The sequence below is a fragment of the Peromyscus leucopus genome, chromosome 8a (assembly GCF_004664715.2).
Source record: "Peromyscus leucopus breed LL Stock chromosome 8a, UCI_PerLeu_2.1, whole genome shotgun sequence".
Lineage (NCBI taxonomy): Eukaryota > Metazoa > Chordata > Mammalia > Rodentia > Cricetidae > Peromyscus > Peromyscus leucopus.
This window is the reverse complement of record NC_051085.1, coordinates 53,882,240-53,908,482: the sequence shown is the minus strand read 5'-3', so window position 1 is coordinate 53,908,482 and position 26,243 is coordinate 53,882,240. Positions and strand designations below refer to the sequence as shown.

At 47.4% G+C, this 26,243-nt stretch overlaps 1 protein-coding gene across 4 annotated transcripts in view; it reads left to right on the top strand.

The window, feature by feature from the left end:
• Positions 1–1,141: 1,141 nt before the first annotated feature.
• Positions 1,142–26,243, top strand: part of Pde10a (phosphodiesterase 10A) — a 445,668-nt gene continuing 420,566 nt past the window's right edge. For 2 of the 4 annotated variants that reach the window (XM_028866647.2, XM_028866646.2), the window contains exon 1: positions 1,142–1,779. Coding sequence is in view for 2 of the 4 variants with exons in the window: in XM_028866643.2 (XP_028722476.1) it covers positions 3,124–3,229 (106 nt within the window). In the remaining 2 variants the exon portion in view is untranslated. Of the gene's footprint in view, positions 1,780–2,865; positions 3,230–26,243 lie in introns of those variants that run through there. The other 2 variants (XM_028866643.2, XM_028866642.2) reach the window with 1 other exon arrangement.

Here is a 26,243-nt window from a genome sequence, read left to right as displayed (position 1 = left end):
GGGTAACAAATAGCCCAGATTCGCTTCACAACCATTAAGTGCCCGCCTCTCCAGGGGATGCATTTATGAAGCTTCCCTGTGTGCTGGGAATCTGCATCCTTCAGCTTCTGCATCCTTTAGCTTCTGCAGGGCACAGGGCACAGCCAAGGATGTAGGTGGTGATCCCTGTGTCTTGTGTGGCGCCTCTAGCTCCCGCTGCCCCCAGTGCCTAAGGATTCCCCAAGGGCTGGACTCTGGTTAAACTGAGCTGAAGTACTCTGCCCCTTCACTGCGCTCCACCCTTTCTGGTGTCGAGCATTCTTGGGTACTTAGGTGGGGAGGGACGAGGAGGTTTTGGCCACCAGCAGCATACCAGTGACTAAAAGCCTTGCCCCAGGTGGCCGCTCCTTTTGCGATTGTCACTGTCCAGACTGCAGGAAGTCCCTTGTCAAAGGCTCCACTTGGGAGCTCCACTGTGTGGAAATTCCGAGCTCAGGGGCTTGTTTTGCCTCCCAGCCTCCCAGGGAAGGAATAATCCAGAAGAGATCAGAGGGGAAGGAGATGGCAGGCCTTTGGCCCCCTTGGGGTTGTTTTTTGCAGTCTCTGTGTGCCTGGACCTGTGTGCCAGTTCCCTCATGGAAGAGCGCCCCCTGTGCGGGCGACGCCTCAGCGGGCCAGGTGGTCCCGGGGCGCGCAGGCATCCATCCATTCATTGCGACTCCCAGAACCGAGGCCCCATGACTCCAGCCGAATCTATGAATGGGAAGAGGAAAAAAAAACCCAACATCTATTTCCACTCCTTGCCTCCCGCCCCCTGCCTCCCTTCCCGCGGAGCCAGCCCGTCACAAAGTGACAGGGAGGGGGGCATGGGGGCGTGCGAGAGCGGGTGCTAGTCTGGCTGGAGACAGTACTATTTATATACTCCGGGGCTCCAGGACAAAGAGGGCAGATCCGAGTCACCCCCCTTCTGCAGCCCCAGCGTCGCCCCAATCCGCTCCTCCGTGGCTTTGATTTCACTCCCTCCTCCCCCGCGGGCTGGCAGGTGCGGGGGTGGGAGCCGTCTCCGCGGGAGCCGCGTCGCCAAGGTCCGGCTGCTGACGTCCGAGCCTCTGCTCCTGTCAATGAACAGCAGCCGCCGCTTGGGGACTGCTCTGGCAACGAGGCTGCAGACGTCATCGCCTCCTGTTGGACGCGGGGAGGGGGGGGCTGTCCAAGCATCAGCGTTGCTGGCTTAAAGGAAAACTCTCTAAGTTCCAGCAGCCAGGGAGAGTGGCTCTTCCGAGCACACGCACCCGCCCCCTTACCCCCATGTCAAGTGTGTGCGGGCACACGAGTCGGACACTCGAGCCCGCACGCACACGCGCGTGAACACACATGCACACTCATACACACACACTCTACTCCTAGGTGTGTGGGTCTAAAGTTGCTTCTGTCCAGAGGCTGAGCTGAGATGGACCAGTCATCATTGGCGCCTAGAACGCTCCTCACTGCTTTCCCGAGGACCCCAGAAAGGAAGGTGGGAGAGGGTAACCTCACTCCTGCTTTTTTCGAGTTGTCTCCCCCTTTGGCAAGATGACCAGCGCGGAAACTCCTTGGAATAAGACTGCTGCATGGAGCATATGCGAGCGCCTTGGACGGGTCCTGAACTTGGGCCGCCCGGGTTTGGCGACTTGTTTTGAGCAGCTGTGGATGGAGCCTGGACCCACCGTTCCCAGGGACCCGTCCCCACCGCCTCCGCTTTGAATTTGTGAACTGGAAATGAAGCAGAAAGGAGTTTTGTACTGGAGCATACTTTGGCGGGTAAGTTGATAATTTCTTTTTTAATCTAACATTAACCACTAAGAGTCCAAAGGGGGATGGATTAAAAGAAAGAAAAAAGAGGAAGGAAAACTTAATTCCAATCCCTTTTTTTTCCTACTTAAGGAAAAAAACAAAAACAAAAACTTCCCAGCATCTAGCTCCTTTTCCAGCAGTAAGAAAATGTGTGTGTGTGTGTGTGTGTGTGTGTGTGTGTGTGGCGTGTGCCAGTGTTGGTGGCTGTGCCTGGGTGAATGGGATGGGGAGTGGAAGCGAGACCCCCCCCCCCCGCCCCCCGGGGCTTTATAAAGCTAGAGACCCAAGGCTTTGAAGGAGAGGTAGGGGGAAGCTGCAGCCGAGCCCAGTGCCCAGCGGCAGCCTGGGGCTCATCACTCGGGCTTCCTGGAGTTTCTGAGCTGCAAGTTTCTGAGTAGACTGTGCCCCAGCTGCAAACTGCAGCGGCTGCCTAGCCAGACCTGCAGGTGCCTCTTGGGGTTGGCACAGAGACACAGAGAAGGGCTGTAGTGTACCTCAGCCTCCCCCCTCCTTCCCGCTGCCGGTCTCCGGTCCTCAGTAGAGGATTCTCCCTGTACTGGCCATCCTTGCCTATCCTCTGGCCCCCCACTCCGGTCTCTTCTGAGAGATATCACATGATGCCACAGGAGAGGAAGGGGTCCTGAATCCCTAGTGTCTGAAAGCATCTCTGTTGCCTTCTGTAGCCTTTTATTTATTATTTTATTTGGCAACCCATTGAAACCATGTCCCAACCATCCCAGCCGAACACCTCTCACTCTGCCTTTGGCTGTCTCCCCCACAGTCACACACAGGCTCCTCACAGCCAGGCAGGACCAGGAGTCCTGAGAGAGAGAGAGAGAGAGAGAGAGAGAGAGAGAGAGAGAGAGAGAGAGAGAGAGAGAGAGAGAGAGAGAACCCCACCCAGGCCCCCTCCCACATTAGCAAGAAGCCTCTGAGGTTTCTGAGGAGCCTTTCCTCTTGGGTTTTGATTTCCTCTCATCTCACCCTTTTAATAGAAGGAAGAGGAGAGAGAGAGAGAGAGAGAGAGAGAGAGAGAGAGAGAGAGAGAGAGAGAGAGAGAGAGAGAGAGAGAGAAGGGCCACACTGATGGAAGCTAGCCTGGGGTTTCAGCACAAGTCCCTGCCTCTCCTGCCTGCCTTCCAGATCCCTTCCAGTCTTTCGGCAGCAGCAATTTCTTTCCCTCTCCCTCCCTGGCCTCTTCTCCCCACCCCTTTCCTCTCCACCTAACCCCACCTTCACTCTCCTCTCCGAGAGGGGAGGGCCAGGGGGAGGGGAAAGAAAAAACCCCCAAACCCCAGGCCCTGGGCAGAGATGTCGAAGAAGCGCAAAGCCCTCGAGGGCGGAGGAGGTGGAGGAGAACCCCAGCTCCCAGAGGAGGAACCCACTGCCTGGTTTGGGGGCAGCAGCGAGGAGCCAGGTAGGGGGAGGGGGAGGAGACAGAGGACTGAGCACATGCGGAGAGCTTCGGGATCGGAGATGCTCCCAGGAATGCCCCAGTCTTCAGAGCAACTGGGTAGACTTACCCACAGATGGGAAATTGGGGGTAGGGTAGAGAAGAGCTGACTAGGCCAGTGCTGGAGACCCAGATCCCTGTGAACTTGGAGCACACTGGGGGGAGAGGCTGGGTGGCAAGCGCAGGAGGCAGGAGGAGGCAGGAAGGGCCGACTGAGGATGCTGGCCATCTCCCCTCCCTGCTTGCCTTGTTGTCTGTGTGCTGGGTGAAGACCCTACCCTGTGGCTGTATGGCCTGTGTTGGTGCCTGAGTGCAGGACCCTCTGTCTGCAGGGAGGGGTGCTGGTCATGTTCCCTGGTGCCTGTTGCCGATGGGGACAGCAGTGAGGGCCCCTGTCTTCTTCCATGCTTCTCCAATCCAGGGATGTTGAGGGTTGCGTCATGAGGAATCTTCATCCTCTGCACAGGCAGGGCCTCGGTCCTCCTGAAGTTGGAGGTGAGGGTTGAGCAGATGGAGTGGTACATTTCATTTCAAGGGGAGATGGAGAAGGAAAGCAGTTGGGTTCGTCTTTGCTTGGAATGATACCAGAGAAAAAAAGTAAAGATGGAAAATTTCCTATGAAACAAAAGTGATACTTGGATATCTGATTTCCACATTAAAAAAACCTAGACAGACACCTTTGATTTCACTTAAAGCATTCTGGGTTTGGTTAAAAGGAGGCCCACATGATGTAGTCTAGCCCTTTTCTGGGTTGTGGGTAAAATGAAAAGGAGGCTGATGAGGTTTTATTTGGTTAAGCTGTAGATGAGGTGGTGAGAAGACTCACCAGGGTGTTGGGACCGAGGTGGGTGGGCAGCTGGACAGAGCTGTTCTGCTTGCTTGCCTCTTCCCTGCAGCCAGCCCATGGTCTTGGTGGAGACAGGCTCCCAAGAGGCAGAGCATCAGATGGCTGGTATCTCCAAGATGGAGTCCTTGGTCCATCTCCTTCGATATCACAATGGACGTGGAGCTACGAAGCTCCCCTTGCAGAGAGTATGGAGCTCTGTGCGCACTCAGAATCTTTTGCAAGACTCTAGTGCATCGAGAAACCAAGGGTCGGGTTGTGGCTCTCTCTGCTCGGTGCATTTGAGTGTTAGTGGAAGTTGATTGATCCTGCCCAGTTACCACAAAAGAGGTGGTCTCTAATGACTGTGCACTTTTTTTGATGATTTGTTGCTCAGTTATTAATCGTAGAACCAGCTAAAGCATTGCTTACTTAATTTTGTTGGGTGTGTAGGTAATCGGTAAGAACTTTTAGATGGACTTATTTGAATGGTTGATATTTTTCCATCGTAGCAAGGGAATGATTCCATACTACCATGGTGTCCAGCACATCTATCAATTCTATACGCAGTATTGCTTATGACCTAGGTTTGCTCTGCTGCAGGAACCAAAGAAGTCTCTGTGACCCAATCTCACTATTATGGTAAATAGCAACCCAGGTATATGTTATGTTATGTTCATAATTAATGGATGCATGGCTGCCACTTCTAAAAAAGAAAACAAGAATTCTGTTTTAACAAACATTTCTTATTTATTTATTTATTTATTTATTTATTTATTTATTTATTTATTGGTGGAAATAGAACAAACAAGAACCTATGCTGTGGGGAGTCTGTGCTCCCAGCCACATACAATTCCACCATTACCCAGATGATGGGGGCTCTATGGGGGATGTATGGCAAGTCACGATGGGTAAGACTATGTACCTGTCTGTAGTATTTGGAGAGTATCATAATTTTGAAATACTTAGCTTTTCCTGAACTTATAAAACTTAAAGACTTTGCTGTGTAACCTTTGTACTTGGTGAATCAGAATTCTAATTGAAGAGTGGCACCTTGGATCTGAGGATACTGAACTCAAGAAACCTCTAAGGGTGTGGACACTCAACACTGTGCTGTGGCTACTTTTGCATGGGATATGGAGAGTGTGGTATAGAAGAAGAAGATCAAAAGACTAAGAAACATGTCTGTGCATACATGGTGTATAGCCCTCTGTGTATATGGATGCTTTGACAATTGGGGAAGGGACACTAACTAAGCAGGTACAGGGTTTGAGTGATGACTGGTGGTGACACGTGATCCTGGCTTGTGGGTGAGATGTTAGTGCCACATTGCAGGCTCCATGCTATTTTGTTGTGTTCCTGTTGGAATCTAGGCCAAACTGATGACTTGCTTGAGGACCAGAGAAGGATCTTGCTGACCTTGACCCTGAGGGTTTCTCTGAAGTTACAGTGGATGGAAAGGCAATGTGTTTGTTCATTCCAACCCTGCAAAGTATAAGTATGTATTAAGTTGAAGCAATTTAGTGGTCTCCACTCATTTCAAGATCATGTAGCAGCATCTCTACTTGATCTGAAGTTTGAAACATAGAGCCTTGTAGGAAAGAGTGGCTTGGGGACTTGGAACCTAAGAAAAGACCCCACTGCTCTTTTGTGCATCTTCATGGACAGTGCATGCTGAGGGTGTGGCTCACCACAGATCCAGCGGGTGTTGGGTCCAGGTCCTGTGTGGATGCCTACTCCTTGGAAATTTCTTGGGAATATGAAGTTAGGGTCATATTGGGTCCTGGGCTTTAAACATAGGTGATTTGGTTTTCTCATTATCTTTGATAAATCTATCTTAATAACAGATCAAAAGGGGGAATGAAGCTCACCATCACAGTTTTGTCTGAACTTTTATTGAGGTGTCTATTGAAGGTTTTTTTTTTTCCCTTCAATCTATGGACATGTGTGTTTGTGACTATAAAATCATAGTCAGAGGTGCTGGAGAGATGACTTAGTGGTTAAGAGCACTGGCTAATCTTCCAAAGGACCTGGGTTCAATTTCCAGCACCCAAATTACACCACCTCTAGTCCCAGGGGATCCAAAGCCGTCTTCTGGAATCTGCAGGCACCAGGCATTCATGTAGCACACAGACATACATGCAGACAAAACACTCACACACATTAAAAAAAATCACGGTCAGAGTATAGTTCCCCTGTAGGCACCAGTAAGCTCCAAGTCCAGCATACATGCTACAATACTCTTGGAAAATATTCACATACAATAATTACCTTAACGGTTTAGAGAAATTTGATGTGCAATCAAATAATCCTACCTTCGTCTTCTTTTTGTGATGGCTAATCTTTGCTGTCCACTTGATATAGCTGGGAAGAGGAAACCTCAACTACAGAATTGACCTCCATCAGATTGGCCAGTGGGTGTGTCTATGGAGGCATTTTCTTAATTGATAGCTGATGTAGAAGAGCCCCTCTGTGGTGATGCCCTCCCTAGGCAGGCAGACATGGGCTGTAATACGAAGCTAGATGAGTAGAGCGACAGTTTCTATTTTCCTCCACGGCCTCCATGCCAGCTCCTGCCTTCAAGATCTTGCCGTGAGCTCCTGCCGTGACTTTCTTCACTGACAGGACTGTGGCCTGGGACTTGTAGGCTGAAATAAGCCTCTCCTTTCAAGTCACGGTTATGGTGTTTACCACCGCAACGGAAAGCCAACTAGGACATTTTTGTTTCTCCTTTCCCCCATTGCTTTGAACTTAGACATAAGAGTATACCACACATGGCGGCTGCCTGCGAAGCTAATGGAAATGTTGAAGTCTGCGTGCAAAGGCTCTGTGTCAAATACGCTGTGTCGTTGTGTTTATTGATCTTATAAGAACGTCTCTCTGTTCTCATCCTATTTGTTTCCTCCGAGTTTCTGTCCAAAGTGTCATAATTGACTTAGAGACTTTGGTTTAATGACAAGATGTCTTACTTGCTACTCTTCACCGACATCACATCGAGCCCCATTTTCCCCCAGGTACCTCCCTTCAGAAAGCTGCCCTCAGCCCCTGTGGTTCCCTCGGGTCCATCACCCCTTTCACGGCACCCCACCCCGTTGCTATCTATGGCTTTGCTGCCCTGTCTTCAGATTCTAACCTCCATTTTTTTTTTTTCTGAGATGGCTTATGGACAAGAAGTAATCTCAGTTGTCCAGCATATTAAATCATTGTCAGAAGTGTTTAAAAAGCAGAGAGCTTCCCCTTTCGATGAGATTGGTTCATGTACGATGTAGCTGAGATCCTGGCCTTGTGTTCTTGGTGTCTGGAGCCATGTATGGGACAGCCCTGGTCACTGCACACAGGCCTGGTCTGGGAAGGTCCTGCTTGTAGTTTGCATTCCTGGGATTTTTGGAACCATGATGATACCTCCTATAGCATTGTGGGAAGCTATTCCTTTATCCCTTGAATCAATGACAGGAGTTAGTCTATGGTTTCCATAGGGAGTATCTTTACTATCAGAGTGACAGTGGGTTTGATGACTTTTGCATGATGGTCACTCGTGGTTGGCTTTGGGGGGAGTCTAGAGCTATGGGTGTGCTAGGTAGAACCAATTTTATGCCTTGGAAACTAGTTAAAAGTGACTGCTAATAGTTCACCGACTTACACCTGCTTGATCCCCTAACTTATTAATGTTCTTAATAAAATCAGAATTAAGAATGTTGCAACATTTTTATATATTATAAAAAATATTTTTTTCATTACATATATGTATATATATGTATACATATATATGTAGCATGAATCTTAAAAGTTCTTATTAATAAAAACAAACCTGGAGCCAGTTATTGGGGTGAATGCTGGAAGATCAGAGAAGCAGAACAAGCCACAGCCATCTCACCTCGCCAGTTCCTCAGCTGACCCTGTTTCCTCAGACTGGAAGCTTCTGTGTCCTCATCCAGAATGAATCTCAGCTGAACTGTGCTGCTCAAAGCCTAAAAGCTTAACCAACCAAATGCTTCTAGTTTCTGGTCTTCACGACTTATATACCTTTCTGCTATCTGCCGTCACTCCCTGGGATTACAGGCTCACTTCTTGGGATTAAAGGCATGAGTCACCATGCCTGGCTGTTTCCAGTGTGGCCTTGAACTCACAGAGATCCAGACGGATTTCTGCCTCTGGAATGCTAGGATTAAAGGCGTGTGCTACCACTGCCTATCCTCTATGTTTAATATTGTGGCTGTTCTGTTCTCTGACTCCAGATAAGTTTATTAGTGGGCACAATATTTTGGGGAACACAATATGAATGACCCATGATCATTGACATTAGAAATAGGCAGGACCCCTGGGAGAAGGAAATTACGTCAATGACAAAAACCTCTATAAAAGCACACATCTTATATAGTTGGATGACAGAGTTGTTGGGGTGTTTTTAGTGCGTGTGACAGTTTCTTTGACTGCACACCATAAAGGAGACTGTCGGGGGGTGGGGTGGGGTGTCAAAGATGGTGTAGAAGAGAGGTGAGTTTGGGAGAAAAGAACAGAGTGTAGAACAGAATGGGGACTGAGCCCCACTCTTAGACTTTTTATTATTCAAATTTTTATTCAAATTACTTTTATCTGAAAGATTAAAGGCGCCATTCTGTGTCCCCACCCCTCATCCGTGAGATTAGAGCTTGAGTTAGATGACCTTGCTGGTCGGTCTCCTTGACTGTAACGGTAATGTGTGAAGATGGGATAAGCCATAATTGCAGTCCAATGTAAATGGTAACTCACAGGAGAAGCCAATGAAGATCCCTCTGAGAGGTGGGCAAAGGATGCTCTCTACAGACTAGATAACCTGGGACCTGAGAAGACAGTGGTTTTTTTTTTTTTTTTTTTTTTTTTTTTTTTTTTTTTTTTTTTTTTTGAATAGGACCAGCTCTGAGCATCCTGGAGCTCTAGCAGAGGTCATCTTTTGATCCAGAGTCCAAAGATGCAACCCTGGAGTTTAAGATTCCCAGTGTTCTCCTGACAGTGCCCCCCCCCCCGGGAGGGGCAGAACAGCCTTGGGAGCCAACAGGAGGTTTATGTAACAAGGCTGCCTCCCAGCCCTTCTGTGGCCAGACTGAGTAATACAAAGGAAACATTTGCTCCTCAGGTGAGCAGAAGTTAGCTTTACCGGCTCAGCTGGAGGAGCACACTTAATAAGGAACTGTTCAACCATTAAAAAAAACAGAATCCAGTTTTGAGCACTTCGACTCTCGCTTTTCTTCCCTGATGACTATGAGGTGGCAGTCACAAGGACCATCACAGAAGGACACACAGAGCTGTTCAGTGTGCCTTCCTCCAACCTTGCCCTAAGGTCAACCACATTGATGTAGCCAAAGGAGGTGAGGTATGGTATGGTACCCACAGAAGTCTGTACAGGTGGTGTCTCATTTTAACACAGCATCCTTCCCCACTTTTCTTCTTCACCCTGTTTTATTCACTCGTATGTATTTTGGAATTTATCGGCATATACAGATCTACTTTTGTTTTCTTGATCTTTTAAAGATGGATTTATGCATTCGAGTGCTTTGCTTGAATACCTGTCTGCCCACAGTGTGCATGCCTGGTGGCTGCTGAGGTCAGAGGAGAACCTCAGATCCCCTAGAAGTTACTGGAGTTACTGACAATTGTGAGCTGTTGTGTGAGTACTGGAAACTGAACTCAGGTCTTCTGCAAGAGTAGCAAGTGCTCTTAACCATTGGGCCATCTCTCCAGCCTGACCTTTGTCTCTAAAAATTTGTCTACGTGGTATTCCTTAGTACAGCATACCATAATTGATTTAATAAAGCCTTTATTGAATAATATTCAGGATAATAGCCCTTTACTTTAATAAATAATGTAGTGAACAGGCAGAGAATATGAGTTGAACAACTATATAAATTTATGTTTTAGAACCCTGGATATAGAAATTAGGCCAAAGATGTGATCCTTGTGTAAACTCCTCTGAAGGCCAATTAGCTTACATCTGCACCATCGTGGTGTCGGAACTGGGGTACAAGGCAAATATTCCCTCAAACCAGTAGATAAAATATTCAAAATATAAACAGTTTGCTGAAAAGAGATTAAATCTACAAATAATTTTGTAAAGACTTTTTTTTTTAAATGTGTTTGAGTTTTTGCCTGCGTTTTTGTATGTTTGTGCACCATGAAGGCAGTGCACTTGGAGGGCGAAGAGGGCGTCAGATCCCCCAGAACTGGATTTATGGAATGGTTGTGAGCCACCTTGGGGGTGCCAGGAGTCTATGACTGTATGGGAATGGAACCTGGGTCCACTGCAGGGGCATCCAGTGCTCTTAACAGCCGAGTCATCTCTCCAGCTCCTACAGAGGGTTTGGAGATCATGAGACGATTTTACTTCTATTCTCTAACTAAAGTAGATGCTGAGATCATTGCTGTGGTGGTCATTGCTGGTTATCAACCCAACTAGACTGAGAAGAGGCTGGGGATTAATAAATAACGAATATTTGGAGTGAGTCTGTGTTGGCATTTCTAGAGAAAATTAACCAGGGTAGGGAGAGATCCATCCTAAATCAGGTGGTACTGTCTCATGGACTGGTAACCAAGACAGAATAAGAGGCACTCTATAGTCTGAGTTTTTTTCATATTTGTTTGATATAGGGTCTGTCCTTTTTTTTTTTTTTTTTTAACTTGATACAAGCTAGGGTCATGTGGGAAGAGATCATCTCAGTTGGAAATGCTTCCATGAATAGGAAATGCTTTCCATGAGTAGGCAAGTCTATGGGACGTTTTCTTGATTGATGGTTGATGTGGGAGGGTCTAGTTCACTGTGGACAGTTCCTCCCCTGGGCAGGTGGGCCTGGGTTATATAAAAACGCAGGTTGAGCAAGCCTGTAAGCAGCATACCTCCACGGCCTCTGGATCGATTCCTGCCTTGGGTTCCTGTTTTGAGGTCCTGTCCTGACTTCCCTTATGGTGCACTGTGATCTGTGAGATGATATAAGCTCTTTCCTCTGAAAGTTGCTCTTGGTCCCAGTGCTTGGAAACCAGGACAGGGTCTCATGTAGCCCAGGCTGGCCTTAAATTTCCTATGTAGCTGAGGATGATCTTGAATGCATGACGCTCTGGCCTCTCCCTCTCAAGCGCTGGGATTGCAGTAGTGTGCCACCACACCTGGCTCTGTCTAGTATTAAATCAGTCATTGGCAGATTTTATTCATGAGAAAAGTTCCAGAAGTGGCTCACACACCTCAGCTTAGAAACATTTTCAGTTTGGGGAAAAGACCTTGATAATGAACTAGACCTTTCCCTCCATAGGTGTTGGCACACATGATTTTGGTTGACAAATATGGCAGCCATCTCTCCCTGCCGCATAGAGTGTGACCCTGCTGCGTGTGGTACCTGCATTGTTGACTAAAGTGCTGGGGCTGCTGGGAAGGGTGTGGGACTGTTCCTGAAGCTGGAAGTGGGGAAGGGTCTGGGTGACACTGGCTGGGCAGTTGTATCTCCTTGGAGGGATGCCCCTGGATTTAGGAATCTCTGCCTAGAGTTTATTTAGGAGAGAACGAATCTTTTGTCTTCCCCCTGTGGTGACTTTGATCTCTGTCTCTTTGGGGCGCTTGTACATTCAGGCACAGTGACAGTTGTTTGCTGGTCTCTTCTGTGGCTAAGCTAGACCAACCGTGAAGTAGGGCTGGAAGGGACAAGTGTGCCTTTATGTCACCCCTCACTCTCGTGTGACAAACCTCACACTTAAGTGACAGGTGCTGTGGAGATGTGGGGACTTCCGGTCACCTTGTTGTCGTAGCAGTGCACAGATTGGGAAGCCACTGCCTTTGTCTGGAGCCTTAGGCTGACGATTGGGGGAGAGCTCCATAGGCCTCTCATGCTGATGTGAGGAGAGAAAGCATAGAAGGGCCCTGACCAACCACAGCAGGTGGCTGATGAGGGCTTCAGAGCCCGGGAGTGATGTCATCTATTATGTGTTCATTGGTGTGGGGTGTGAGGAGAGGTAACCCTTGGGAGACCCCAGGGTCTTGGATTACTCATAATGAGTTCTTAGATGTCTTTGAGCAAGCTCTGCCAAGAGAACCAGTGAAGACTGTGCTTCCTGTCCAGGTGTGGGGGTGGACGCTCACAATCACAGTGCGCACAAGCCCGTGAGGACTCGGGTCTTGGAGTACTTTTGGAAGTATGAGCAAGGGTTTGATGACCTCCAGGCAATCAGATCATGCTATTGAAGGCAATTTCCCTCCTCCAAGCACCACCACGGCCCCGGCCTTGAGCTGTGTTCATGCTGCACCCCCTTTTACTTGAAGTCAACTGGGACACCTCAATGGCAGTCAGATCCCATCTTCTGTCTTTCACACGGTGTCACCAATGACTTGGGAATTCAGCAAAGCTTATGGGATATTGTTACCTGTCTGGTTTCACTTAGGGCCCGAAAGATTTCAGTGTCTCAGTCTATATCAAAAAAGAACTGTGCGTTTTAAATGATAAAATAATAAGCATGCTTTTCGTTTAAAGACTGTAGAGTTCATTTTAGCTTCATTATAAATGTATATGGCATAGAAAAATTTGACATACCATACAGAAAAAAGGTCTGTACGTGGCTGACAATGTGTTAGTTTAATATGTAGCTACCCCTGACTAATATTGCCCCTTAAGGCCAGCCTCACCCAGTTCCTGTCCACGCCTTACCCATTTGGTTTCTAAAATCACTGTGACTGTCTGGAATTAGGCGCAGCCAAGGCACGGATGCAACTGAGGTGTCAGTCAGGATGCTGTGACCCCAGGGAGGGCAGTGCTGGGCAGGGAGAGTCTGCATCTAGTCTTGCAACCTTGCTTAATAAACATTTAATAATTGATTGAAGTATGAGGACCTGGCGCCCAGGCAAAAAGCCATCCATGACTGTGTGTGCCCATTACCCCAGCACCGAGGTGCATGTGGAGATGTGAGAATTGCTGGGCATGGTGGCCAGCTCCAGACCAATGAGGTCTAGGTTCAGCGAGAGCCCCAACACAGGAGGACACTTGATGTAATCCTTTGGCACCATAGGAGCTTACACCGGTGCACACATCCACACACATCTGTACACACACACACACACACACACACACACACACACACACACTCACACACAATATATGTCAGAGTGAAATTATTTTATTTTAGGCGGTGACCGGTTTACAGGACAGACCATTTTAAAGCAAATGTGCTAAGTTTTGTTAAGCAATTATGTTATTGAAGAAAAATATTTCCCGGTTATCAAAGAAGATGAAGTACAAAGACAAACAAAAACCAACCCCAAACAACAACAACAACAACACCCACAACAAACTTCAAGGTAAAACCATGTTACTACATCCACAGACCAAAGCTGCTGCGGCCATGGCGGTTGCGGTCTTCTGTCTCTGGGGCTGGGGAATGGCTCAGTTGATTCCCAGCACCGTGTAGAAAGCCAGGAGTGGTGGCAGACACTTGTAATCCCCTTGCCGGGGAGGTGGAGGCAAGCGAATCCCTATGGCTCAGTGGCTAGACTGCTGAGCCTAGTCTGAGAGTAACATGCTTGTGAACTACGCCACCTCAGAAACCAAGGTAAATGGCACCCAACTCTGTCTCTGGCCTGGGCACACTTGTGCACATGTGTCTTTTTTTTTTTTTTTTTCTTTGAGACAGGATTTCTCTGTGCAGTTTTAGAGCCTGTCCTGGAACTCACTCTGTAGACCAGGCTGGCCTCACAGAGATCTTCCTACCTCTGCCTCCCCAGTGCTGGGATTAAAGGCGTGTGCCACCATGGCCCAGCTTTCTTTTTGCTTTGCTTTGTTTTGTTGTTTGTTTTTGATGTGCACACATGTGTACACATACTCATGTATGCACATTCTATCGTGCCCAGTTCAGCCAGACTGGCCTTGGGTTCTCTCCGTAGCACATCTGTTCTTCCCCCAGTGGTTCCTGTAGCATCCTCAGAGCCAAGTACTAGGGAGAATACACCATCAGTGTTTACTTAGAAATTTAGAATAAAAGAATCAGATTTCAGTTGATAGACACATTGCGTCGAGTTCAACTGGTTTAGTGAAATTTCCTCCCCCCCTTCCCTCAAACAATAGACTCGGGAATCCTTAGGGACCTTGGTGGTGGCAGAACATTTTTGAATTGGTCTCAATCAGAGTTTTCAAATTCAGAGTAACAGCCTATTTGTGGGTCAAGGAGTCAATTTATCTTAACTGTATTTCGAAACACTGAGTGGATTGGATAGAAGAGGGGAAGAGAGAGGGATGGGGGAGGGTTAGAAAGGAGAAGGTGGGGGGAGGGCTGTGCTGCTAAACACTTTCCTGTGTGCTCTTCTTCTGTGGTTAAGTAACATTTTTATATGTTTATATAACATTTGAAAAAGTGACAACCCATACCCCACCCGAGTTCATAGAGCTGTGGGTTAGATACTTTTCTTTCAGAAAGCATTATCATGGCTGAGAGACAGCCATGGCAGAATTGTGGTGGCTTCTTGGTAAAAAAATTAATTAATACACAGAGGCAATCTTGTTCAGTTAAAGTGGGTGTTTTAAAGCATTGCAAAGATCCCTGCAGCCTGGGTCCCAGTCTTCAGATTCCTGTGTGGATGCCAGTGCCTGATGTTGGTGTCTGTCATCCGATGGTGCTCCTCTTGTCTGAGCTTGGGATTCCCTGGCTCCACTGAAAACACAGAACACGCACAGCCAGGCCTCCATCCCGTCCATCTTCCTATAATGAGTGCCAGCGTCGGGGCCCTCCAAACACTCCTTCACTTAGTGGCACGTCGAGGGATGGGATGCACAAAGAAAAAGATGGGATGGGATGGAGGAGGCAGGAACACATGGGTGCTCCATCCAGGCGGAGAGGGCTGTGTGCCACAGAGCTCAGCACCCTTCCAGGTTGCAGGTGCCAGTCCCTGCTTCCCAGCGTCGAGTACAGAATGTTCCCCCATGTCCCCACAGAGTGAGCGGCACACTCTTCTTTCTAACATCAATTTTATACTCTCAAAAAAAACTTTTCACACCTAATTCACAATCTTTATTCCAATGTGCTAGGGGAATAATTATGTTTTCTTTTTCTTTGAGCGAGAGTCTTTGGGGCTTGCAGAGCACAGCTTTTCTCTTCACTCCCTCAGACCCCAGGAGGCTGGACCGGGGCGTCTATTATTTCTGCCTTGATTGCCGTATGTCAGGTATCCCTATTTAATAGTTCAGCATGTTTAAATTAAACTGGAATACATAGAGAGGTACATATAGTTCTTTAGATTTTCTCCCATCAAGAGTGAAGGCTGACTGGTCGCAGCTTAGAGAGGAAGGTACACTAATGAATGTCGTAAATAAAAACGGTGGCTGCTTGTGTGCCAATTTGCAGAACTAAATCCGAATCGTCTCTGGGAATGTCCCACACTGTTGCAGTTCTCTGATCAGCTTCAACTCCCAGGCCTGATACTTCTTTATTCTTTCAATTTTCTCCTTTGATCATTTAATAAAAGGTTTTCATTTATTATATTCTTTAAACAATTATGCCTGTGTGTGCGCACATCAATGCAATACCTATGTCAACCAGAAGAGGGCAGCAGATCCCCTTGAGGGCAGTTACAGGGAGCTGCACCTAAATGGGTGCTGGGAACCAAATTTGGATTTACTGGAAGAGCAGCATGTGTTCTTAACGGCCGGCCCATCCCTCCAGTCCCCAAGTCTCCTTTTTAAAAACGAGAAGCCGTGGGTTTTTCTTGTTCTGTCTCCCCTGCCCCCATCTTCAACAATGAATATCTAACTGGAAAAGCACCGGGAACAGCTGGGGTCTGAATTTGGAAGAGAAAAAGGAAACAAAACATCAGCCCCAGAGTCTCACAGGAGGGAGGGGGATGGGCAGAACTTGATTTTCCAGACTCTTGAGAATGTTCAGTCTCTATAGGAAGGTAAGAATGTACAAGAGCAGTTTTGTGGAGTCATCCTAAGTCGTGTAGATATTTCTAGAAGGGAGCACCCCTATGTCCTGGGCTTGGGACAGCTTGAAGTGCTCAGGAGTCACACAGTGCCCTTCCTCATGTCCAGGGATCTTAGGTTTAGCAATCAGTGCCCACTCCCTTGCAGTTTCAAACTGGGTGAGGAGTTTTTATTCCTTTCAGCATCGGAAAGACTCCCTGGGGACTCCTTCCCAATGATCCAGTTACCAGTGGATGCTCTCTGATGCCCTGGCTGGTACATTTCTTTCTTTCTTTTTTTAAAAATCATTTTAAATACTATTCAGTTATTTTTGAGTTAAAAACTCAGCACAACCAATAAATATTTAAAAAATGATATGTATCTTTTATGTCATTCAGTAATATTTTAAATTTTTCTCCCCATAGATGTTTTTATATCTCCTTAGTTTGGCTTGGTTTTCATCAGCTCTGTATGGCCTTAATAAATGGAGACATTCCTTACTTTAACTCTTCTTAACATTGTATTTATTTATCCCCCCCCCCCGTGTGTGTGTGTGTGGGGGGGGTGTATGTGTATGTGTGTTGCTTATACTACCTGCATGAAAGTCAGAGGACAATTTTGGCAGTCAGTTCTCTTCTACCATGTGGTTCCTGGGATCAAGCCCAGGTCATTAGGCTGCAAGCTCCTTTACCCTCCTAGCCATCTTGCCAGTCCTTTCAAATCTTTTTTTTTTTTTTTTTGAGACAGAGTTTCTCTGTATGTAGCCCTTGTTGTCCTAGAACTCACTCTGTAGACCAGGCTGGCCTCGAACTCACAGAGATCCGCCTGCCTCTGCCTCTCAAGTGCTGGAATTAAAGACGTGCGCCACCACTGCTCGGCCCCTTTCAAATCTTTTAAGCACTAGATTTTTATGAATATTTTAATAAACAGATTTACATTTTGAAATAATCTTGAGCTTGCAGAAAGATGCAAGTGCGATTTCTCACTTAAATACTTAGGATGCGGCTCCATCCGGTAAAACAGCATCCCGGACCGGGTGGATAACAAACGTGCGTGAGTACAAACACAGCTATTCATCTAGATTCAAAATTGGAAGCTTGTAGGCTACTCCATTCTTTTTAATTTTATCCCTGAAAAAAAAAAAAAAAAAAAGCCTTCTCTGACTGAGGAAACCAGTCATGGCTACTTCTCACTTGTATTCATATTGCTTTTGTGGGTGGTCAGGTTCCCCAAACAGCCTCGATCTCCTCTGCAGGGTAGACTCTCTACCCCTCCAGGTTCTTGGCAAATCTATCTGACTCTTCTGACTTGGTGTTTGCCTACCCTGCTGACGTCATCTGACATGTGTATTTGTTTTTTAGATTCTTTTTCTCATGTTCCTCAGGTAGTCATTACGTAATTTGCATATTGGTAACCTTGCTTTTCCTTTCTGGAAGTCAGAACTCTCCCCTTTCTCACCCTGTCCCATGCTTCCAGGATGTTGTGACCAGTCCGAGTGATGAAGGTTTCATGAGACTGCTTTTCTGTTTTCCTGTTAGTCATGGCGGTGGCTTTGTGCAAAGACAGATCATTTACATCACAGCAGCCAGGCCTTAAACCTTCAGATGGTTTTAGGGTTGTGTTTTCTGTCTCCCAGTGGAGTCTAAAAGGCCCTGCATGCTCCCAGCCTCAGGCCTTTCACTAATCGAGAATAGATGTTGGAGATGGGGTTGTGATCAAGTGGCTTTTCTAGCTCCTATGGATAGGAGCATGGGACTTCTCACTTTCATCTGCTAATCATCTTCAAGACACTTGTTACCGGGAACCCTGAGATAGACATGCTAAGCCTTCCCATGTTGCCACAGTCACCCGGTCTGGATTCAAGAATATTTGTGCTGGAACGTGTTCCTGGTCATCCTGTAGACCACAACTGCTCTTGGCATGATTGATTCTGGTCTTTTCTGTCTCCAAGGATATCAGAGTCTTTGGTGTCTCTGGAGCTTCTTTTAGAATCCTGTTTTTGGTAGGGGCTCTCCTGAGATGGAGGGTGGCTGCGGCAGCCCTGGCGGGGCAGTGGCAGCTGGTCTGGAGTCATCCTCAACCCATCACAGACCAAAGGACTTGGTGGGATACTTCACAGTGCACAGTCGATGCCTCTGGATGGGTTAGGTCTGGTTTGAGCAGGCACCCACTGGGCGTCCCATACAGCACCCTGTGGAAGGCATGCCTGTCCCGAGTTGTCTCTGCCTGTTTCCCAGAGGGTGTCTTCAGAACAGAGTGTCCTCTGGTAGCGCAGACCCCAGGTTCACCCCAGCCTTTCTGCGCCACTTCCTGTAGTTTTCGGGTCACAGCAGGGTATCTGGTTCCTCCTGTAGTCTCTCCGTCTGGCGCTCTCCCTGCTCAGCCCTTGCACAAACGTCTCAGTGTGTTCGGCGCTCACCCATTTTAGCGCTTGGGGAAGCTCAGTGAATTTATTATTGAAGAATGAAGCAATGGAGCCAGAGAAGGGACCAAGTCCAGAAGGAGGGTCCTGCCCACTCACAGGGTATAGAACACAGTAATCACCCCTCCTGAGCACAAATACAGAGAGTTGGTGGGTCATCAGTGGGTCTCACAGGAACAGGGAGGACCCAGGGGACAATAGCCAAGTATCAGTGGACAGCCTCAACACGGAGGACTTGGGTCCAAGAACTTGAAGAGGAATGCATGCCATCTAGACTAACACTTGGGACCATTGTCCTTCCTGCCCTCCCTTTCCCATGACTCCTGCTTTCTTTATTTAAAGTACTACCCCTCCCACATATGTATTTATAAAATACTTTCAACTTTTAGGGTGAAAGGTTAATAACAGTCATTTCAAAATTTCTAATGGCTACACATTTCTGCTGCTTTATTTATTTGTTTAATGTGGACACTCCTTTTTGCAACAAGTTTGCAGCTTCTGAAGGGTGAGATTGAAGCTTGGGGCTCTCTGGGAATCAGCAGGACCCTCAGGACACAAGTACTTTGTACCCCCAGGGATGGTGGCTCCCCATCTCGATTCCTTTTAGAAGCCCGGCAGTCACATTTTTATTCTTAAAAACGTGGAGGATCTGTTACCCTCCTGTCCTGTTTGACCTTGTCTTTCTACCGTGTCCTCCTGGGTCTTTCTCATTTGTTTATCTGTAATCTTGTGTCTCTTACTGCCGTTGTGTACGCTCATGTAATCTGCCGTCGCTTCGGAAATACAGTCTGAGTAAAAGACAAATAGCGATCGGAGAGATTCTCTTCTGGGCACATGGGCCACCCTCCTTCAAGAATTCTGTTCACCTGCTGTCCAACATCTAGGGCTGAGTCAAGTCACAGCTACAAATGCAAGAATGCCCAGCAAGTCACAGTGAGAGGTAGGGTCAGGGAGCGAGCTCCCTCGGAGAGACCTAGGGTACTGGCGGCTTGGGTGGGAAAGCCACGCCCCTCATTCCAAAGTGACCTCTGGAAGGGTGCTGGCGGCTTGGGTGGGAAAGCCACGCCCCTCATTCCAAAGTGACCTCTGGAAGGGTGCGGGAGACCCAGGGTGGGGCCAACTCCTGGGGAAAATGACCCACAGTGACTCTGGTTTGTACCAGGCTTTTTCTTTTTCTTTTGGGCCTCCAACCAGCTCCTAAACCATGACACAGAGACTTACTATTAGTTTTTAATGCTTGGCCCAGCTCAGGCACCTTTCTGTCTAGCTCTTTTAACTTCAGTTAACCTGTTTCTCTTTTATCTTCTGCCTCGGGGCTTATTACCTTTCTTATTTCTGTCCGTCTTGCTTTCACTGCTTCTCTGTGTCTGTCTGTCTGTCTGGCATCTGTCTGGCTTCTTGCCCTGATGTGTCCCTCCTTCTCTCCTCCTTCTCTCCTGTTTTTCTTGGCTTTTCTTCCTGAGCCTAGACTTCTCCTATTTACTCTCTCTGCCCACCAGCCCCGCCTATCCTTTCTCTGCCTAGCTACCGGCTGTTCAGCCCTTTATTAGACCAATCAGGTGCCTCAGGTAGGCAAAGTGAAACAGATGTAACACATTTTCTCATAGTTAAACAAATCAGCACAAACAAAAGCAACACACCTTTACGCACTTAAAGTAATATTCTGCAGCATAAACAAATGTAACACATGTCGGCCTAGTTAAAATAACAATTCACAGCACTGGTTTTCTGGCGTCCATCCTGGAATACAGCTTGGTGGAGCGTGTCCACCTTTCCTGCAGACATTGTGTTCCTGTGGCTCTCAGTTCCTCCCTGCATTGGTTTTACTATGAGGCCCCACGAACAGTCAATACCTTGGATCTTCTGGGAGAGCTAGCCTCCTCGTTGTAGTTCTTCAGTCGGGTGAAGGAAGATGTGCAGGTAGGTGCTCAGGAAGGCTCCTCTCTGATGGCGGTTCCCCGAGTCCATCAGTCCAGTGTAATGGAGCAGGATTCACGATGCATGCCTCATAGCGCAGTTCACTGACCATCTTATGTAGTTATCAAAATCCACACAGGGAAAGCAGACCTCCACTGTGACCTCCCTTCAGACATTCCTTGTGAGTCATCTGACCAGGGAAACACATGTTAGGGCTGTCTAGTACAACCCGGCAGCTCTGGACTGCGTGTCTAGAGGCAGCAAAATTGCCACATCTCATGTGCTTGGGTGGGACCCCAATATTTCCATGTGCTTCCAGTTGTAAACAAACCTAGAACCACAAACATATTCTATTTCCCAACTACAGTGACTGACACAGAGCCAAAAAAATAAGGACTCTGGAATGAGGGTTCAGGGAAGCAGTTGGATGTCTTGGGGGAGCAAACGCCCAAAACGTTAGTGTCTGGACTGGAGTGCCATCTCACCCCATGCTCGTGAAGCTGGGCCCTCTCCGCCAGAGCCGCCCTCAGCTGCATAGTTCAAGCCCCCTGCCCTTCTGCACGGCTGCTTGAGGCTCACACTCCCTGGCCTTGCGCCCTCTTGGTGTGGCTGGCTTCTCCTGCTGGACCCTTAACCAGGAGATGGCTACACATTCACCACATCACCCACCCAGCACTTGGGAGGATGCTCTCCCCCCATAGCCACGTGGGCTCTTCTTCCTCCTCCTCTTCATCCCTTACATCTTTCCCATCGCTACAGTCTTAATTTAGGACCTCATTGTCTCCTATTTAAAAGACTTCAGTTTCCCCATTTGATTTTATGTTTTTTTTTTTTTTTTTTTTTTTTTTTAAATAAATCTATATGCTGGTTCTTACAAAATAAAACACACTCCTATCATACTCTTGTCCCAGCTAGTTTTGTGTCAATTTGATGCAGAGTCATCTGAAAGGAGGGGACCTCAATAGAGAAAAATGCCTCCATAAGATCCAGCTATAGGGAATTTCCTTAATTGGTGATTGATGGGGGAGGGCCCAGCCCATGGTGAGGGGTATCATCCCTGGGCTGGAGGTCCTGGGTTCTGTAAGAAAGCAGGCTGAACAAGTCATGAGGAGCAAGCCAGTAAGCAGCACTTCTCCATGACCTCTGTATCAGGTCCTGCCTCCAGGTTCCTTCCCTGTTTGAGTTCCTGTCCTGACTTCTTTTGATGATGAACAGTGCTGTGGAAGTGTAGGCTAAACAAATCCTTTCCTCTCCAAGTTGCTTTGGCCATGGTGTCTCATCACAGTAATAGTATCTCTGAATAGGACCATCCCTCTTAAACATGTAAGTGGCTGGTCTTCAGGATCAAGATTGGCAAATATGCATTTTACTGTAATCCCCACAACATTGCTCATACCTTCCACTCAGCTGTCCATCTGATGCCTCCTTGTTTGGACTCTGCCCTTTGCTGCTGCTTCTGTGGCTGGCAAGTGTCTCCTCCTGCTTTAGTATACTTGGCTGTGTATTCTTCATAAAGAGATACTTTTACAAACAGGCTCCACAGTCTCCTATGACGCAGAGCATGTTACTTATATCACATGGTCAATTCTGTGTGCTCAGGACAAAGCAAAGGCTTAGAATGTTTGGGTGGAATCTCATTTGCACACCTCTAGGAATTAGGTTTATATGTAGTCTGGCACTGCTTCATAATTGGGACCATGCCTGATCATGTTTGATAACCCTTAGGTCTAACACCATATTTGATACACAATAAGATCCCTGGGCATTATTGATGATGGTGATGGAGGTGTTAACGTTTGATGGTAATGATGGTGGTGGTGTGGATAGTGATGATAGTAATGGAAATGAGGATGGTGGTGATGATGGTAATGGCATTGATGGTGATGATATTGATGATGATGGTATGATAGTGATGGGGTGGTGATGGTATTATTGGTGGTTGGTGGTGATGATCAGGTGGTGATGGTATTGATGGTGATGATGATGATGGCGATGCTGGTGATGTTGATGGGGTGATGGTAGTACTGGTGGTTGGTAGTAATGATTATGGTAGTGGTGTTGATAGTATTGATGATGATGGTGGTGGTGGTGGTATTAATAGTGGTAACAATGATGCTGATGGTAGTGGTTTTGATACTGGTGGTAATAATTCTGGTGCTGGAATGAACTGGTGACCCAAGGCTACTGGCTTAGAGTAGACATGAGTCTGTGCATCTATTTTCCCATGATTCCACCTGCTCCCTGGATTAGAGGTACCTGCTTTCTCTGTAAAACTCTCCCTGTAGTCAGTATATACCAGTGATTCCTCTGCCCTTGTTCCTGTTTCCTCCATGTCTGCTCCTGGGTGTTTAACTATGTAAAGATGTATTGCTTTTGTTTATGTTGTGGAATATTTATTTAATTATGTAAAGATGTATCACTGTTTTACCCTGCCTGCCCGAGGCACCTGACTGGACTAATAAAAAGCTGAATGGCCAGTAGTGAAGGAGGAAGTATAGGCGGGACTTCCGGACAAGGAAAGTGAGTAGGAGGAGGAATTTAGGCTCAGGGGAAGAAAGAAAAGAGACCCTAGGAAGACTCCAGGGGACAGACAGACAGATACAGAGGAAAACAGGAAAGTAGGACATACAGAATGGAAGAAAGGTAAAAAGCCCCAAGGCAAAATGTAGACGAATAGAAACAGGTTAAATTAAGTTAGAAGAGCTAGTGGGACAAGCCTGAGCTAAAGTTGTGCATTCATAATTAATAATAAGTCTCCATGTCTGTATTGGGAGCTGGTTGGTGGCCCCAAAAAAATTCCAGCTACTGGTGAATCTGCTCAGCTGCTGTCTGCTTTGCAAACCCATCCCTGTGCTCTGTGGCCCTTTATCATTACCTCACCTCCACTTCTCAGGGCAGCCCAGCTTCTCTGCTCCTGATGAACTGAATCACAATGACTTGTCAAAGTGTGGAGTTAAAGCACTGAGCCAGTGACTTATGTCTACACACAATGTCTGAGTGTAGAGTTAGGGCACTGAGCCAGTGACTTACATCTACACACAATGTCTGAGTGTGGAGTTAGAGCATTGATCCAGTGACTTACGTCTACACACAATGTCTGAGTGTAGAGTTAGGGCATTGATCCAGTGACTTACATCTACACACAATGTCTGAGTGTAGAGTTAGGGCACTGAGCCAGTGACTTACATCTACACACAATGTCTGAGTGTGGAGTTAGAGCATTGATCCAGTGACTTACGTCTACACACAATGTCTGAGTGTAGAGTTAGGGCACTGAGCCAGTGACTTATATTTACACACCATGTCTGAGTGTGGAGTTAGAGCATTGATCCATTGACTTACATCTACACACAATGTCTGAGTGTAGAGTTAGGGCACTGAGCCAGTGACTTATATTTACACACCATGTCTGAGTGTGGAGTTAGAGCATTGATCCAGTGACTTACGTCTACACACAATGTCTGAGTGTGGAGTTAGAGCATTGATCCAGTGACTTACGTCTACACACAATGTCTGAGTGTAGAGTTAGGGCACTGAGCCAGTGACTTACGTCTACACACAATGTCTGAGTGTAGAGTTAGGGCATTGATCCAGTGACTTACATCTACACACAATGTCTGAGTGTAGAGTTAGGGCACTGAGCCAGTGACTTACGTCTACACACAATGTCTGAGTGTGGAGTTAGAGCATTGATCCAGTGACTTACGTCTACACACAATGTCTGAGTGTGGAGTTGCAGCACTGAGCCAGTGACTTATGTTTACACACAATGTCTGAGTGTGGAGTTAGAGCATTAGCCTATCTGGGATCCCTTTGATTTGAAGTCTTGTGCTTTCTCTCCTCTCGGAGATGGACAGCAGGATATCCTGTTTCTACACTGTGTCTCTCCCATGCGCTTGCCCGTGTCCTGGTGTCTCTTGATGGGTGCCACATGAGCTCTTCACATACTTGTACCTTATTCAGCCCCCTCCTCTATGCATATACTTGTATCTTATTTAACCCCCCTGTCCCATGCCTTTCTGTGGTATGCTTGTCCAAAGCTTTGTCTTGAGTACCAAGAATGTTATTTTGTAGGAACTCTCACCCCATCAATTTACTATTCGTATGCCACTTAGCTTTTATTAATATTTTTCTTGTAAGTTTTTTTTTTTTTTTTTTTTTTTTTTTTTTTTTTTTTTTTTTTTTTTGGTTTTTCGAGACAGGGTTTCTCTGTGTAGCTTTGTGCCTTTCCTGGGACTCACTTGGTAGTCCAGGCTGGCCTCGAACTCACAGAGATCCACCTGGCTCTGCCTCCCGAGTGCTGGGATTAAAGGCGTGCGCCACCACCGCCCGGCCTTTCTTGTAAGTTTTTAATGTTCCTTTTCGATGGTCCTTGATTCTTCTTTATGGATTTTAGGCTGACTCCCTAGTTGCAGGATCTATGTGTGAACTGTAGTTGCAAGGAGGGCCGTGGACACATGGCTCATGCTATTTTTATGGCCAAACATATATTTTCCCATGTCTTCACAAAATCATTAGCGAGGGAGAGACACGCTGGAATTCTGGAGTGACCCCTCTCCTTCCCTCTCCACCCTCTCTCTCACTTGCCTCCTCCAGGCCAACTCCACCCAACTCCAAGAGAGCATAGTTTTCTGCAGGCCAATATGGAATCCATTGGCTGGAGACAAAGAGCTGAACATTCTTTGGGAATGGCCTCACCTTGGCTTCGGCCTTCAGAGGACATATTGCGCACATTTCCCCGTGTTACATATGGGTAGTGTTTGCCAAGAACAGCCCAGAGCAGAGGTTTGTTGAACCTCAGTCTGCTGGTTCAGAACCAAGATGTGACATACTCTCTGTCTGCACCTCACCCCAGCCTGCTGCTGACCTGAGCCGCCACGCTGGTGCAGAACGGATGCTGACTTAGCTCGCAATGTGTCCCCTCATTTGTCCCAAGAGTGCTGCGTGCCCTTCAGTTTCAGTGAGTGACTGGGACGTTGAGAGGGATGGGTGAAGCAACCAGGAAGTGAAACCTTGTAGTGTGGTGGAGGCAGGACTCTTCCCTTGGACACTGTAAATGTTCGTGGTCAGTTGTGTCTGTCTGTGTGTGCGGGTATGTGGAGGCTGAGGGCAGCCTCTGCTCTTGTTCCCCATGCACCGCCTGCTTTGTATTTTGAGGGTATTTCATTGGCCTAGAGCTTACCAAGTAGTCCAGCCCGGCTCTCCAGTTCTGGGATTACAAAGGCACCACACCTGCCCGCGCCCCTTAATGTCAGTTTCAGGGAGTCTCAGTTCCTCCAGCTTACAAAGCCAGCTCTTTGATTGGCTAAGCCATCTCCCCAGCCCCTCTGGTGACTTGTTTCTGTGGAATAATGCATCTGTGGGCTGCCCTCTAGGTCCCACTATTTAACACCTGGCTTGTACGCCATCCTCTTTCCCAATGCAGGGTCCAGTTTCTCTTTGGGAAGGGGAGCGCACAGGATGTGGCAGAGATGAGGAATGGGGACCTAACCCCCGGCCAGTCCCCAGAGAGCCACCTTTCCTCAGTGCCTCGGCCTCCAGCCCCAAGTAGCAGAAGTGAAGGAAAGAACAGGACTGTGAGCCAGTGTCCCCAAGGAGGCGGGACTCAGATCGACTCCCCCAAACAGCTGCGGCAAACACAATCATAGCATCCTCACGGATGGGTTTATGCTTCTGCATTCCTGTTTATCTACAGAGGTTTTGCTTCCTCAGAAGGCTTTCGGCTCTCACAGGCCACAGCCAGGGCTGTGTCTTAAATGTTATACATTTTATCCTCCCAGTGTGCTGGAGGGCCTCAGACATGGCGGTGACCTAATTAATGAGGAGGTCCTGGAGTAGAGGGACTTGATGGTGGGCCCCAGTGGGTGCTGGACTTGAGTTCTTCCAACAAAGGCATCCGAGGAATAATTTGGCACA